Source organism: Leuresthes tenuis, unplaced genomic scaffold, assembly GCF_036924035.1.
Source record: "Leuresthes tenuis unplaced genomic scaffold, fLeuTen1.0.hap1 SCAF_16, whole genome shotgun sequence".
Classification (NCBI taxonomy): domain Eukaryota; kingdom Metazoa; phylum Chordata; class Actinopteri; order Atheriniformes; family Atherinopsidae; genus Leuresthes; species Leuresthes tenuis.
The window spans coordinates 4,559,300-4,576,439 of NW_027325370.1; the positions used below are offsets into that span (position 1 = coordinate 4,559,300).

Below are 17,140 nucleotides of genomic sequence, written 5' to 3' on the forward strand. Positions count from 1 at the left end.
AAGTTTGGGATTGTGATTGTGAATCTGTGGTTTTGCAGATATTTTAATCTGGACTGCTAACTGATGACTGAGAAAAATAAATTTTTTAAGGTTTATGTACATCTCTTAGGGCTCAACAAACCCTTATTCATACCATGATCAAACACCAATGCTCACTTTTATGGAAACTGAATCGATTTGAGTTATTGTCACAAAAAAAAAACACATGCAGGAGACATTTATGAATTCAAGAACCAAATGGAGGAGCGGTAAGACATAAGTAGGGGGGTCTGGGCGTGGATGTTAACCAAAGCTGTTGTTGGGATATTTAATGACTAACCGCAGTGAAGCAAGAAGGAGGTCCATTGTGTCCAGTTCTGCAGAGACGCACATGGCATCGCACACTGGGGCAACGCTTTGATGTACAGCTGCTCCCGGAGCAGATGGAGAGTGAAGAAAAATAGGGTGAAGACATAAAATCTTTAAGGGATTTAAGAGACAAAGTCTGCCTGTGACAGGATGAAAAAAGTTTCAAACGTAACCAAACAGCTTGTTTTGCTTTTCGAATCTGATTGAAGCTCTGTCTTTATTTGCAGGGTTATATTGATGTGTGCACAACACAGAGAGAAAGCGAGTTGTGAAATGATATTAGCAGTCAGCCCCCCCCCCCGTGCAGTGCACCCAGGCTGGAGTTGGGGTGGGATATGCAAATGAAGGCTGTCTGCCTGCCTGCCCCTTCAGAGGCAGCACAGCTACACGCTGCTTCTTGCACACACACACCCTCACTCATGCAGAGTGCAGATTGCTTGGAGGGTCGAGCCTCGTCGGCAGGTCTCAGACACGCTTGCATGTGTGTATGTGGAGCTGAAACTTTAGACCGTTCACGCTCTCTTCTCCCTCATTCTCTCCTCTGTCCTGCTCTCCCCATTTTCCTCTCCCCTCCTCCAGTACACCTTTGTGTTGTTTTTCTTACCCTCATTCTTTCCCCTCCCTCTTCAGCCTCACTAGCTTTCCCTCTGCTCTGTCCTATGCGGTCAGATTTTGGGTTACTGTGAAATCTGAAAGTGTAAGGGACAAGATGCTGCTGATGCTAAAGCTGTTTGGGCTCCATGTCTCCTTCAGGGCCCACTGAGGAAAACAAGACTCCACGTGTGACGGGGAACAACTCTAAACACTGAGGAACCTAACAGTACCACTTTTTAACGTGTTTTCATCACCAGGCACTTACATTTCTGAAACTCCAGAAGTAATCAAGTTTTTCAAGACTGAGAAAAAAAAAAGAAAAAACAATGTGGACCAAGCTGTCCAGATTTACTGCTCCTATCTTTCTCTTGGGAGTGTTTCTCTCTGTGGTGAACAGTAAAGGGACTTTATATGGAGGCCATGTCAACCCTTTCTATGGAAACAGATACAACCTCTACAAGGCTGGACTCAACCCTCACTACTCGCCAAACAAGCCTATGACCCGTCACAAGTAAGTGTTGTGTTTCGGGCATGCCACTGACACTTTCTTACCTTTACAAGATTTCTAAACACAAGTGCCAAGAGTGCCTGCAGGAACCCACCTCATACTGTATTTACCTTGTGAAACCCACGTCACCAGCGGGTTGCAGAAATGTGGTTTTAGTTAGGAAATCTGCTTGGTAAGGAAACCCTGAACTGACGCTCTGTTTCTTTTTCACAAGAAATCTGTCCTTTTCTGTAGTTCACACCTAAAACTATCTGTGGCTGGAGATAAACATCATAGAACAACAATGGCATGCTGCATTGCAGAAACAAAAGCTGTTATGGTCTTTATAGTGTGGCAGAGTTGATGACAAGGGCGTTGATCCCTCATTGTCGTGGTGTGTGTGTGTGGTAGGAGGGCACAGCTGGGCACCAGAAGCTGTGAGAAGGCACAGAAGGGAGTGGCACAACTAATCTTCAACCAATATTAAGGCACTTAAATGGCGATACAATGCTTTTCTTTCTTTTTTTTTCTAGTATCAACACAAATTGGTAAAGTGCAAAACACACGTGGTACTGATAATATCAATGAAGTCTTGTGAAGAATAACAGTATCAAGCTTTCATGATATTTATACACATGAAACTTTGAAATGAAACAAAGTCTCATGGATATATTTTGCCTGGATGGATATCACTGCTTGGACTGCAGGGCTCTTTTGGTTTTTCCTCCCTTATCCTCCTCCCCTTCTCTTTTGCTTGGCTTCCCATGAGAGCTATTATGCCTTTGGACAGCTCCCCAGCTACCTGCTGCTCCGCTCAAACTGCCACAGGAGAATGCTGATTGCCCTGCCCTGCTTAGTCTGCCATGAAGGCTCACCTCCACTGAGCAGACTGCTCAGCATCCCTCGTCTCGAAATATAATGCCCCTGATCGCTCTTCTCCTTGAACTTTCTCCATTCACAATATTACTGTATTGAATTCACCTTGACTCTGTTTTCAGTCACAGTGTTGCTATATGTTAATATGCTGCATGTTCCAGCACTTGTTCTAAAACAGAGCGACGAATAGTAACTAAAAAGTTTAAAAAGTTCTTTGCTCAGTCAAAGATATTCTGATTTGTGAAAGATGTGACCAATATTCAGCTTACTGAAAATCACATGAATCTGTAGAAATCTAAAGTAAAGCCATATACTCCCTGGATAGAACTTGGGGATTCTTTAACCTCCTAATACCCGAGCTCTCATTTCTCAATACAGAATGAAGTCATCGCTTTCAGGACTTTAACAATTGCTTCGTCACAGCATTCCTGACTCTCCTCCAAAGTTCTTAGACAACATTTGGTGACGATTAGTTGAGGTGACCAAAATTCAGTGTCAGGACAGTGTGCGACGCAAAGATGAATCTGAAGAAGAGTGACACTATATTACATTATATTCATCTTGATGTAGACTGTGAGCATTAATGCGTGACCAAAAACTGAGATGATTGAATATCAGTGACATCATTTATATTTACCTGCTCATGTTTAACTGACATCAGGAGTCAGCTTGGTGCTTTACGCTTTGCGACACGGATCTACAGCACGCTGGTGGCATACAGTGGCATCCATTTAGTGCCACATCTTTTTCTATTCATCGAAGCCAATTCATGTTGGAGTTTCCATGCCTGAAACTCAAAATTAACTGCCCTGCCAGACGCTGGAGTTTGATTTGTTCAAAACAAACTGGGTAATCACTGACAGTTGCTGTCAGTAGCGGATAACATCCCCCCACATGCATCTGAGAGTCTGACTACAGTGTTTATACTAGAGCTGCTGACCTATCTTCAACAGAACGGGCCCTGGGGATGTGTCAGTGTCAGACCACCACTACAGTTACATGAGCTCGGTTGTTGTCAGCCTGACTGGTTAGTGAAAATAGAGCCTCAGAAATAACACATGTGCTATGACGAGTGTCTAGTGTGCAGTTGTGTAGATATGGCTACATGTTAACGGTGTTTTGAGCATCGTTTTTCTCATTTTTAGGGAGCATTATTCATTTGAACTCTTGTTTCTTATTGAACAAACTGTCATAAGGACAAAACCTGTTGGATTTTGATGAAATATTTAAGCCTTCTCAGCTGTCGGTGCACCACTGACATTTTGTCATCACATTGAATTTTCATCTATGTTTTGGCAGCAAAGCAAATGATTTGATTTCACAGTCGTTTCTCCCATTTCATGCAGCCACTTGCTGCAGTGAGAACATATACAACCCCACTGACTATGACTTCTTGGACCGCTGCAACTTGGTACATGTCAGAGCTTCAGTGCATAGAAGCCTATTTTGTCCTATGGGTCAAACTGCGAGCTGTGATGACAGGAATTTAGATTCCCTGATATTTGTTTTGGCAGAAAGGAAAAAGAAAGTTTCTAAAGAACTGCATTTTAGCACTTGGTTAGGTACACATTGCTAAAAGAAAAGTGTATGAGCCACAACACAAAGGCAAAGAATTGCATTTTGGATCTTACATGCACTAAAGCAGATGAATCCAGGATCCACATATTCATCTGTAAAAAGTTTAAATCAGCTGAGATGCCACAAGTCACCACTGATCAAATTAGAAATGTATTTGAAGGCTTTTCTGTGATGTATGGGACAGAGATCAAGGGGGAAAGGTCAGCATGTTGATAGAGGTTAGAGGTTATGGGTTGCTCTTGTAAGTTTGTGGTGAGTGTCCAGTGGAGGAAAGGAATGGAGCCAGCCTCCTGCTAAGAGTTACAAAGACTTGGCAGTAAACTCCCGAGCTCCCTATATCGAAGTGATTTTTCAAACGTAATACTTTATCTGTTTATGTTGAAAGGATTACAAGCAACAAACAGTGAAAATGAATGTTTCTCCTTCCTAATGCGTTGAACATAATGTCCAAATACTCACTCCAGTCTAAGTTTTATGGAAAATAGTGCTGTTGTCATCAAATTCTGCTTCCTGTCTTTTTGGAAAAATGTTCTGGAACTATCTTGCATACTTTTAAGCTTGATTTGTGGTTTTAGTGGCTGCTGTTTGGTGTTCTCATTGCTCTACACATGGTGACATTCCTATTACAATTTTCAAGTATGTGTTGGTGATGTAGATGTGTTTAACCCGCACAATATTCTGAAGTACATTGGTGCAAGAGATGAGAAGCACTGATAGAGAAGTATCACCAATTGTTTGAGGCCATAGCCTCAAAGTTTGATGACCTAGCATGTTGCAGTGCCTCATATCAAACTTGTGTATCTTGAAAGTTGGCTGTAACTCTGCTCTTATATGAAGAATCCTTGCAGACTGCACAAGAGAACATCCTGATGACTATGAATGTAACAATTTCAGCATTCAGTTAAGTTATCCTTGAACATGTGCTGTCCCTACACTTGTAGTGTGTATGTGTGTGTGGACAGGAAAAACAGTACAATATAGAAAAACATATCCTTCCGAATTGGGCCTCTGATTCAGAATACCAATATAACAAGCCTTTCACAGCCAATTCTCAGCTCTCTGATTAAGGTAGTTTGGGATACTTTTGAAAATGGGTGAATTTTTACCATCTAAAACTAAAACCTCAAAAGTTGCTAGCAGCTTGAGACAACACTAGGCTGAGGGTTTCGAGACCTCATCACTTCATCTCAGCATCCCGGCCGTTCTTTGCTAAGCTTGTCTCGCCCGTCAGAAATCCCGACTGAATCTCCAAGCTGTGAATGAACTGACCGCTGTCTGCTGCAGGTAAGACCTTGACTACTTATAAGTAGAGATGGAAATTGATATTTGGCCACAATTTTTCAAAGCAATGGATTTGTATGCCTCTGAGCTTATCTGTTCCTTCATTAATGCTGGCAGGGGCTGATGCAATGTGCACTGACTGCACATCAGCAACGTCATACATGCCGCCATAAAACACTTACAGTGATGATTAGAAGTATCTATCTGTTAATCAAAATGTCAGCAAAAGAACAATAGAATGTCAAGGAATTTCACTGCATGTATTGATTACAATACATCGGGTCGAGTCTGACGGGAAGCATCACACATTCATTACACTATTTAGTTACTGTGAAGGTGCATGTGATGTACAGTAGTAGCAGTGAGTCTAACTAATCTAATAATACTGTTTCAGAAGTCTTATTTCAAAAGCACTGAGAGCAAGACAGATTATCTGATTTAGAAAATTCCCAAGGATAAGAGAACTTGCATTCTTTCGGCAGTGGTTCAGCCTCTTCCTGTTAAACATAAACAAACAACTGATTATCTGCCCAAAGAGCTTGTATTGTTCTGAAATTTCAGCAACTAATGGCTAATGGGACATAACGAAAATGTCCATAATCACCACATTTCATTGTTCATTTCAGCAAAAGTTAGAGGTTTTTAACCACAACTATTGTGCATATAACAAACAGTCTGTCTTTGACCTGTAATAAGGAGAGCAGGCTTGGGTGACCTTTTTCTCTGAATAACAGAATGAGCCCTTAGGTCATAGAGCTGGTAGGATCTTTAACCCTGATCCTTTGCAAAGAGCAGCCTCACTCAATATGGAGCATCTGGCTAAATAAATTGCATATGAAAATAGATGAGACTTGGAGGCAGTGGCAGATCTAGGATTTTTCTGAATAAGGGGCCATCAAGGGGCCACAATATTCACAGAGGGGCCAAGTATTTGTCCTACATCATTCGAGGGCGTTCAAATTTTCTTCTTCTGTAAGCATTATTCACGATGGACATTCCTATTTGGATCATTAGCGCCACTAGCGTTTTGAAATGGAATTGCACCCACCTATAATCTGATCATCGATGTGGCAGGACAGGGGCTCTTCAGGGGGGCAATCAGATTTCAACTGGGGCCAATGCCCCTGTGGCCCCACCCCTAGAACCGCCCCTGCTTGGAGGAGATTTGTTTGGTTGTTAAAGTTCTTGGTTTGCTATCTGGACCACACCAGTCATAAATCTGCCAGAGCCAACAGCTGTGGCCTGGGTTCAAACAGTCAGGAACCCCTGCAGGTGAGAGTGTGGCGAGTAATGAGAAAGGTGAGCCATTTAATGCCGCAGTGTCAAAACAAACGAGCCAGTGGAGGGAACAGTGATGAGGCAACACAGAGGGGCTTCAGGAAATATCAACAGAGGGAGAAAAAAAATACTATATTAGAAACGCAGCCAAAAGCACGACTGGTATGCTTAGATAATTAAACAGAGATTACCTGCAGTTTTCCTATTTTACAGTTCAAGAGAAAGCAAAGTTATGAGAAATGGGATCGAAAGATAAATTGTTTTGAGTTCAGAAAAGGGTGGAGGGGTAACGTGACAAAAACTTGCTTCTTGATAATCTGAGATGGGAATTCTACTTTCCCTCTGGGAGGCTTCGAAACCGTAATGTAATACTGGAAATATTTACGGTGGGACCAGAACAGTGGTCAAAATATGCCATGCCCCTCTGACAGAAAAAGATAATATTTTGAGGTTTGAAGGTGAAGCATGTTTTTAATTTAACTGAGGAGACAAGATTAAGGTCAGGGAAGGAGTTAGGGTTAGGAATCCAAGAGTTAGAATCCGTCTGATCAGTTGGGATCGGGTGTTTATTGAGGATGTGGAGCAATCAGAACAATTTTCTTTCGTGTTGCGGGCGTTTCCTTGCCGTCTTCAGTAACACACAATTTGTTTCTTATGACACACCGAGGAGAAGTGATTAGAATTTTTGCATTAAAACGTGTCTGCTCAATAAATACTGATTTAAGGACACTCATCTAAGCAGATAGCATTAGCAGGGAAATGCAGCATAAGATCACCAATTTAGTGAAATATACCGTGCAAATGGGTTTCAAGCCTCACAAACTAAATAAAATGAGGGCAAGAACATCAAATAAAGATGATTGTGAGTCCGATTTCACAATTTCATGTGGCTAAAAACATATGATCACTTGGTCAAGACCCCATTTAAACACACACTTACTATCCTTTAGCATCATTTTCCAATGTCAGGGGTTGGCATTAGTCCTTTTTGGAGTATTGTAAAACAAAGAGGTGGAAAGCTCTGGTTGGTGACTTGTGTGGCAGGAGTGTAGAAATAAAATAGCGCAGGGAGTCATGGCATCTTTCCTTACGCCAAGCTACTGGCCAACTGAACACTTAGACAAGAGGTAGGTAACATAATTAATGTCTCCATCTATCGAAACAATCAGAAGTCATTCAGACATGGCTGACTTTTGTGTTACGTTCGGCTTCAATCAAACATGACCGAGGAAAATATGGAAAGAGTCACAATATCAGCCTGTTCAGCTCCAGGAGTATTTCTGGGGTTCCTGCTCGAAAATGACATCCAAAATAAATGTAGCATTTATCAGCAATTAGAAACTCTGTGTAAGCCATCAGAGCCTAATCAAACAGGATGTTCGGTACCGGAGGCTCTGGCATTGAAGAGGTTAATGTGATATTTGCTATTTGTGTGAGACTGGACAGTAAATCCAGTGAGGTATATCACAAAGTCCTCAAAGAGTCACACTTTCCTCACAACAATGTTTCACTTTATCACAACAGTTGAGATTAGTATGCCAGGCATCACATAAGTTGTATAAGATATGGCTTTAGTGGATGGAAGTGCTGAAATGATCACTTTTCTACATGTTTAAGCTTATCAAACACTTTAGGTTTAACTGCACTGTTGTAGCAGCAGAATTGTGATTATCTTGAGTAGAACGTGATCCTCAAAGAATTACAGTTTTCTCTTAAGAACGCGTTGTTTGTCTGAAGAATTCATCTCAAGCTATCACGCATGCTTCACTGTGAACGGAAGTTTCAGCTGCAGATTAAAGCCTGATTTTTCTGTCTTGGTAAGAAAAGAAAGACTTGGTTCTGCAGCTAATCATTGTCAGGAAAACCAGGGTGTAGGAAAGTTTGGTTGAATCATGGAATCTTCCAGCTTCCCCTAAATAGCTGAATATAAACCAGATCAACCCATCCCCACTGTGAATATATGTCTATTAATGTTATTTCAGCAGTTAAGACTTGATACTAGGTCTGATCTGATCAGGTTGCTGTCACAAAACTGGATGCGGGGGGGTCATACAGACATGAAATTAACATTTAATGGGAAAATAAACTACTGCATGTCTGCAATAAGCTTTAGAGAAAGACTACAGAGAAACCATGAGCCTGTCCTGAGCATGATAAGTCTCGTGTCTGAACTAAAATTTAAACTAGTGGAGAATTTAGCGCCATCCAGCTGTGAAGTTGAAGATTGCAATCACTCGTAAACCCCCTAACTTTGCTTCCCTTCTCTGCAGCTTCTGTTCTGGGTGACAGCAAAGACATAGCAGTGCTACATGGCAGACTTTGGGGAAGAGGACGTAATATCTGTTGCCTCCTAAAAACAACACAACAGGGGAGCTGGATGGAAAGAGTGTAGCTCTGGGACAGGATAGGGGTATTTTTCTGGGTGCTACATATGATAATATATTGCAGCGGTGTGTTGTATTTGCTACTGCTAGTTGTTTTCAAATGTGTGCCATAAATAAAGCTGCCTCGGCCAGGGTGACTTTTATTGTCCTGCTATCCTGTTTGGCCAACAGTCCCACCTGTCACGCATCGATGCTTCAACTAACACAAGACAGTGTTTATATTTTCCAACACGACACTCCTTGTGCCATGTTGGTTCAGAAGTCTGGAAAAGCTCTGAATAAACTGTCTCTCAGCTCTGTCCTTTTCTCCTTTCTCTTCATTTGACTTTGATCTCAGATCATATGGATCCGGACTTCCTCATTATTTTTCACCGAGCCTTCTCCCAGCTGGAGATCCTCCTACGTACAAGCAGCCCAAACAAAGTTCTGACCTACCCTGTGGCAGCTGGACATGGCTGAGAACTTTCACATCTTGGTGTCGTGTTTTTGGCAACAGGTTTATGTAGTCTGCATAGATTTAGACACATTATCAAAGTCTTTCAAGTTGAAACTCAGCTTAGGTCTATCTAAGATCTGTTTTTACACAGCAGAGGAGGTCACCTGCAGTTGCTCAAACAGACACAGCGGCGCAGAGGGACAGGATTTATCCCATCACTCACCCCCCCCCCCCCCCCCCCCCCCCCCCCCCCCCCCCCCACGTCCCCTCTGTGTGTGAGACACTGGGGATAAAATATCACTCGAAGACCCAAATAACACTGACAGATCTGTGAAAACAGGCAGACTGGGGAGAGTGTGAACGACCCGTACACAGGACATTTTTTCCTTCTTTTTTTATGTACATCTGGATTCCTGCACTTTTCAGCCATTGAGCATACGTCTCAAGGTCTCTGTCACAAATCAGTGAACATGGTCACTTCTCACTTGAAGTATCTGCCCCATGAACAAGTGTGTGAGGAGGGTCACACACTCACTGTACTCTGTTCACACATGCACCAAAGGCTGCTCACTGTCAGCTGTCAGCGGTACTCAGAGAGCTTTTTGCCAACTCTCGCACACTAAAAAAACAAGTTGTAGAGCTATTTAACCGTTTCAATCGGAGGAAACCATAGCCAATAAATCTGGCTTAGATTATTCAGTATATACTATAGTATTGACTCTACAAATATGTTTATGTTTGATCAAAAAAAAATGGAAAAAGGAAAGTATAAAATAGAAAACAAGACATAAAGAAGAAAAGGTTCTGGCTCTGCATTCACTCTGAAGCACACTGAGCAACAGATGACAGCACAGGGAGTAATAACACTGAGCTCTCTGAGGGACAGTAAAGAAAAGTACCTGCAGGTGGGGTCGAGAGGAAAATAACATGACAGCACGAATATTAATAGCATTGTAACGTGACATTTGATGACCTTGTAATGAAAATATTGCATGAGTGTGAAAATGTACCAGGAAGAAGGACGCAGAGCAGTTTGTGTTGTCGCGTTAAGCGTGCATTTATGTACCTTCATAAAGCATCAGCTGATCCGTTCTGGCAGCCAGATTCGCTCGTTTTTCTTTCTCTAAGAAAATCAACTGCAGTAAGCAGCTGCAACTGCATATGTGAGCTTTAGGTGCTTTGAGAGCTCCCATCATACCACATCAGATCAGCCCATAACTGCCACTTCCTTAACGCCTGACCTGGCTGCAAGTTGTCAAGTTGGTATGAAAGGAGCTCTGTGAGCTCTGGCTCCTGCCCTTTTCCTTTCACTACTATTAACATATGTCAACACGGGCAGAGTGGTGGCACACATACAATCTCTGTCAACACGGCGATTTGCAGTGAGCTGCAGCCATACAGTGTTTTCTCACGGATTACAACACACTGTCCTCGCTAATAGTACTCAGAACCTGTTAACTTGACCCTCCTCAGCCCTGTGTCACTCCCCACTGCATCCAACACTACTATTTGTTCTAAAACAGCTGTGGAACAATGTTAAGTACCGCATGTGCAGCTAAATGCTCCCCTCTGAATGTAAGAAATGCTTCACATGTGAGCCTAAAAAGCACAGATGATCATTTCCTGTACTGCACAGGCCAGGGGAACATTTAGCAGTTGCTATAGCTGCACTGGCAGTGAAGAAAGAGAGAGGAATGGAGAAGGTCCAGCTTCAGCATGATGCAACAAGTAGTTACAGTGAAGTTATTGTTTTGGATTTAAAAAAAAAAATAGGATTGAAAACAGTCTCTGTAATATTTCTTGGTGTTAAGTTACCATATGTAATTAAAAGCACACACACTATGTATGAGTAATACCTATCAAGTACATAAATGTGTACTTTATTTCAGACCAGGAATCAGGGTGCTGGTTAGTTCAATGGGTTGAGCAGGCGTCCCATATACAGAGGTTTAAGGTCCTTGATGCAGCTGTCCCTGGTTTGAGTCCCAGCTCGGTGCCCTTTGCTGCATGTCCTTCCCCTCTCTCTCAAGCGCTGTCCCGTTTCCTGTTAAGCAACTTTCCAATAAAGGCCACCAGTATGGAAAAAAATCAGGAATCAGCTCCTCTTCTGAAAGTCTGTTATTGCTCCTGCATATCTTAGAAGACAGAAAACGATCCCTGCATTAAATAAAAAGACTTTCAGAACAGTAAAATTACAATGCGTTATGAAAAAAAGCATTAAGTCCAAAAGCAGATGCGGACCAGAGAATACTGGACATACAGGGAAACAGGCTTCATATTCGTCCAGCTTGTCTTTCAGGAACCAAGAATCTCAACTAGGAGCTTCACAGGGACATATTCCTGAATGCGAATGAGCTTCACAGCATCCATGTGGTTGTTCAGAGTAAAACTAACATTTTCGAGAGAGGAAACATTCTTACAGTGGCCCTGCAGCTGTGTGCAGCGAAGCAAGTTCACCACAGCCAGGTCTTTTTTGTGTGAGGGGGCTGTGTGTGTTGACAGATACATTTTCTAATCGGTGTTCTATAAACTGTAGAATCAGCAGTATAATATAAACTTGGCAGCAAATTAGGGAAAAAAAAATACTATTTTATGCATCATAAACTGGATGCCTGCCAGTTCCTTTAGCATACAGTGGTATTGTAACATTGCATCAGCACGGACTAAATATTACTGCTTAATTTAACATTTAAATCTTCCTTTGATTTGATTTTGCTGTCTGTGGTATCATTTGAAAAAGGGTTATTTGGAGGGTGTCTTGCTTTTTGCAGCTGATTTTAATTAGGATTTCTGAAATTAACTTCCTCCTTAGCCGGTTACATATATTTAAATGTTTTTGAAAATGCATGTATGTTATATATTTACATATTGAGTTGAGTTACAAGTGAGGAACACATTACGACACCGTTGCGCTTCCTTTGGCTTGATTTCCAAAGCCGCCCCTCCGTTTCGTTGAGTTCCTTTGATTTGATTTTGTTTTTGGGCTTCCTATTAACGGTGGAGTTTTCTAAATGTTTTGCACCTAAAGGCCACTGTACACCTTTTCTTTTATAATTACATAGTTTAAAAGGTATATAACAACATGGGTCATTCCTGGAATTAAATGTTTGGACAACTGGAACTTTTTAAGAAACGAAAACAAAAACTAACAGATGTTAGAGGCTCTTTGCCGAGTGCAAAACAAGGATGTTGGCACAGCTTATAAAGAGAACAAAAATGGATTGCTGAACCACACCAGTGATTCAGGACCTCCACAACTTTAACCCAAAGGACCCAAGGATTTGGTGGTCTAGTCTGAACCATTGGCTTCAGATGAAAGTGAGACACAGAGTGAAAGCAGCCTGTTGGCATAAAAGATGGGATGGGTAGTAAAGTCTGGATATGTATTTCAGTACTTCCACTTGCTTAACTCTAACTCTTTTACACCCATAGAAACCACTGTGCCTACATGGTCCAGAAGAACATCACATGTGCCATGCAGGATGGACTGGAGACCTATGTGAAAGCCGAGTATACCGTCAAGTGCATCTGGGGTCAGAAATGTCCTGTTGTCATGTGAGTCAAACAGAAAACCAAAAGTAAACACTGCAAAGGAATCGTAATCTCTTACAAGTCAGTCTGAGTTTGGTTTGGTAGTCTGGAAGTTTGGTGGTACAGTTAAAAATATGTAATTATGAGTTCATCTTGCTGCAGTGTGGAGCATATTCCATGTCAGTGCTGCCCTCTAGTGATCAGATCATTTTCTGTTCATATAGTGAAGGTTCTCAGTTGTAATCAGTTTTTATGCAAAGAAATGTGAATGAATGAATTAATGAAAAAGAAATATTGACTTTTCACATGAAAATGCTGAAGTTATCCTCTATTTGTCTGTTGCTTTCCAGTTTCAATTTGACATCCTTACAATTTGATTTCCTAAGTAATGATCTAAATGACTGTTTTTATAACAGATACACTGTATATGTGCATTATCTGCTACTGTGTTCTATCCTATTTATTTCATATGTCTTTCAAAACCTCCCTAACAGAGGAAAGTAAAGTGGAATTTAAGATACATCTATTCCAGTGTGTGTGTGTATACTGAAATTGGGTGCTGACCTAGGTTCAATCCTCTGACACCTCACCATTTACACTACACTATACCTCCTCATCTTCCTTTAATCCAGGTTCAATCCCAAACAGAACAACTCTGCACTCTCCTCCCATCCTGCGTTTATGTTTATAATGAAATTAGTAAAGAGCAAAAGTATTTGGGGACATTAAAACATATTTATACCCAATGATAGTAAACACGTTAGTTTTATCTTGTTTATTTCAGGTACAGGACATTCTACAAGCCAAAGTACAAGGTGGGTTATAAAACAGTGACTGAGCTAGAGTGGAGATGTTGTCCCGGCTACTCTGGAGAAACCTGCCACGATGGACCAACTACCCTGCCTGACGTGATTGGTGCAGGTTTACCCCATCGGCCGGGTATGAAAGGCTTCCCCTATGGCCCAAGACTCCCTGTGGATCAGAGGCCTGGAGGGGGCCAGCTGGAGCCAGGGAAACTCTTCCCAGGAGTGCCCACAGGACAACTGCCTACTGGGAGTGGAAAACCCAACTACGGTGAGAACAGAGTGTACCTGGGTCCTATTCGAACTAATGTGTGTGTTTACATAAACTACCTTTTTCCTTTGTATGAAGCTTATTTACAAAGATTTTCACTCTGAAACATCTTTTTTGTTCAAATTTTAGGTAACAAATTCGGCATTACGGGAGTGACCGGTGAACGTTTGGACCGTATGGAGGAGGATCTACGCCGCCTCACACAGGGGCTAGACACCCTTAATGGGGTGGTGGCTGGCCTTGAGGAGCGGCTGCGCACAACTCTCCGGGAAGACGCCAATAAATTCCTGGTGTCGCTGCTGCCCAACACTCCCCGTGTACATGACTCTACAGTGGGATTCGGGATAATTCCAGATGGCACTCCTGATGGACTGGAAGGAGGAGAAACCTTCACTGGATTTGGAGACCTGGCAGGGAAAGTGACAGAAGTGAAGGATGAATTGCAAGCCAAGACTCATATTTTAGAGGAGATTCAGGTACTGTGACTTTTAGCTTGTTTAAAGAACTTCTGGTACAGCTTCTGTACAGTTTGAACAAATCAGACCTCAGTACTCTCACAACTTTGTTGCTCAATAACTACTTGAATCTTCTTTTGACATCTGTGTGTTATCAGGGGATGGTCCTGGGTCATGATGGCCAGCTGAAGAGGTTGCTGGAGGTAGCTACGGGCAGACCCATTCCTGGCCCTGGCTCCAACTCTAATCTGGATGAGATTTTAGATGTCAAACTGACAGGGATTAGGGCTGAGATCCTGGATGACTTTGAGCGCCGTCTGACAGGCATGGAGACCCACTGTGATGAGAGGATTGGGGACATGCAGAAGCAGTGCCACAGAGAGCACATGGATGGCCAGGAGCAGATGCAGCAGTCTCTGGATGGCAGAGAAACTGGGCTCAGGGAGGAGTTGGGCTCCTTGCAAGCTCAGATTCAAGGTCTAACTTTGACGGAAAGCTGCTGTGGACAGGTATGACACAAGTGAGATTTTAGTCACAGATGTCTTCATCTAATCCTCTAATCGAGAGCGAAATAATATTTCCAAAATGATATTCTTTAGCATGTTATGACATTTTAGGACATTATTTAAGTCTCTGCTATGAGCAGGCAGCCTCACTACATAATAATGCATGACAGGAGTGTCTATAGAGCGACTAGTGTGTTAATAATGAGTCACCGATTGTTGCAGGTGAACAGCTTGTCTCAGCGCATGCTGCTGCTGGAGGATTCGGTAAAAGGTTTGACGGAATCTCAGAGACAGCTCCAGACGGCGCTCACAGAACAAAGCATCCACATAGAGACCCTTATTGAGACCCGCCTGGTTGACATGGAGGGCAGACTCAATGCTACAGCTGGTGGACCTGATGGAGTCGAAGTTTTTCCTGGTGGTCTGGATGGCTTCAAGAAGACGTTGGAAGACAAGCTGAAGACTCTGGAGGAGAGAGTGTTTGTGGCCGTGGAGGAGCTGAGTAACGCCACCGCCCCGGCTCTTCTGGAGGGTCAGGTGGTCCCTGCACTGGAGACAGAGATTGAGTCTGTGAGGAGGAGAGTTGAGGGAGACTTGAGTGGAATTCAGAAACAGTTAATAGACCTGGAGCTTCTCTGCACTTCCTCTTGTGCAGCCTCCACCCCACCAGCAGGGGGCGTCAGTGATACTGAAGTAGAGGAGTGTGAGGTAATGGAGAGAAAAATGACAAACCGTTTGGACTCACATTCTGACCGGTTGAACCGCCTTAACAACACCATACAGAACTTGCTCCTTCGAATTGCACAGGAGGACACAGAAGGATCTGTCCAGGGAGAGATCACACTGCTAAAGGTCAACATCAACTCAGTGAACCGCACCCTAAAAGGCCTAAAGGACTCTATAAGTTTCATTGCCACTGAAGTCGGTCACGCTAATTCATCATGGGAGCAGAAGGAGCATCAGCTAGTCAATCAGGTGCAAGGAATCACCAGACTCATGGGCTACCAAGCCTCCCTTCTTGGAACTGGCGAGAGGCGTCTGGCGCAGCTGAAGGGGGAGCTGGCGGGTTTGAAGAGACAGTTGGCTGGGGGGCTGCAGGGCTGCCGCAGCACAGCGATGGAGGTTCAGAAGGAGGTGAAGGGTGTTGACAGCAGGGTGAGCCAGGTAGAGGGCCAGTGCAGCAGCCTGGGGGAGCTGGCGGAGCACCTGGAGAGGATCAGGGCAGAGCTGGAGAGACACTCTGACACCTACCTGTCCAAAGTGAATGGAACTCTGGCCATCCATTCAGAACAGCTAGCTGAGCTGAAAGGGGAGGTCAAAAATTGTGTGAGCAAGGAAAATGCCAACCAAAAAGGAGTCCAGTAGCTTTTGAGCTACAGTTTTAGGAGACAGACTTAATGTATGTGTGATTCTGATTAAGCTCAAGTGTCTGCCTTTGCTTCTGTCCTCTCTTTTTCAAATTATACCAACACAGATGTAAATGAACTCAACTGGTGAAAGTCATCTCTCATAAGCTTCTCGCCCCAGCGCCTCCAGGTGTGCTGGTATTTACTTATTTTAGTGGTGTGGGGAGCAGCAGAATATAAAGACATGCCTATGGCTGTATAGCCTGTATTTCCCTTTATTCTATGGGGCATTTTTTTTCTTTGATTATGATTGTTTAGTCATTTTACTTTTTTTAACTTATATGAATTGACTGCATTGTTATGATGTTAAAATGTTTGTACTGGAGATAACAAAACAAAGTGCTGCTACGGGTTTCTGCTAACGAGAACACTCGACATCCTCTGTGTGGACATTAGCTTGGTCTTATTAACGAATACTGTATGTCAACTTGGTGCTATTTACGTTTTTGTAAACTTTTGTTTCAGGATGACTCTTTTATTTCTCGATTGTCTTTATTTGCTGCAGCATTGCTCCATGTTGCAGAGAGGTTCCATGATGATTCACCGATGGGGGGGCAGAGACAGTGCATTACAAGGCATGGTAGATGAAAGAGAAATAAAACTGAAATACTCAAAATTGGAACTCAGAATGGAAATGTGTGTGTCATAGGGTGCTTTTATTAAAAATTCATGCGAACAGCCCACATTTTGACAGACGAGAGCTTTATTTGCTCTACGAGAGGACGTGTACATATCATCATGTCTATTGAGTTAAACAGGAGCTTATCTGGGAATTATTATGGTTGGATGGGGAGCATCAGTGCTTATGTCATTTATCATGTGTCATCAAACACAGCAGAAGAGAGGGAAAGAAACTGAAGCAATCAAAGGGTTTAAACTTAGAAACTCAGTGTGACTACCAATGAA

At 42.7% G+C, this 17,140-nt stretch overlaps 1 protein-coding gene across 1 annotated transcript; it reads left to right on the forward strand.

The window, feature by feature from the left end:
• The first annotated feature begins 781 nt into the window (after positions 1-781).
• Positions 782-16,699, forward strand: emilin3b (elastin microfibril interfacer 3b). The gene is made up of 6 exons (XM_072367765.1): positions 782-1,453; positions 12,695-12,817; positions 13,578-13,867; positions 13,997-14,343; positions 14,481-14,831; positions 15,051-16,699. Exons 1-6 carry the CDS (start codon positions 1,269-1,271, stop codon positions 16,191-16,193), a joined length of 2,439 nt encoding a protein of 812 aa, XP_072223866.1. The 5' UTR covers positions 782-1,268; the 3' UTR covers positions 16,194-16,699.
• Positions 16,700-17,140: the final 441 nt, after the last annotated feature.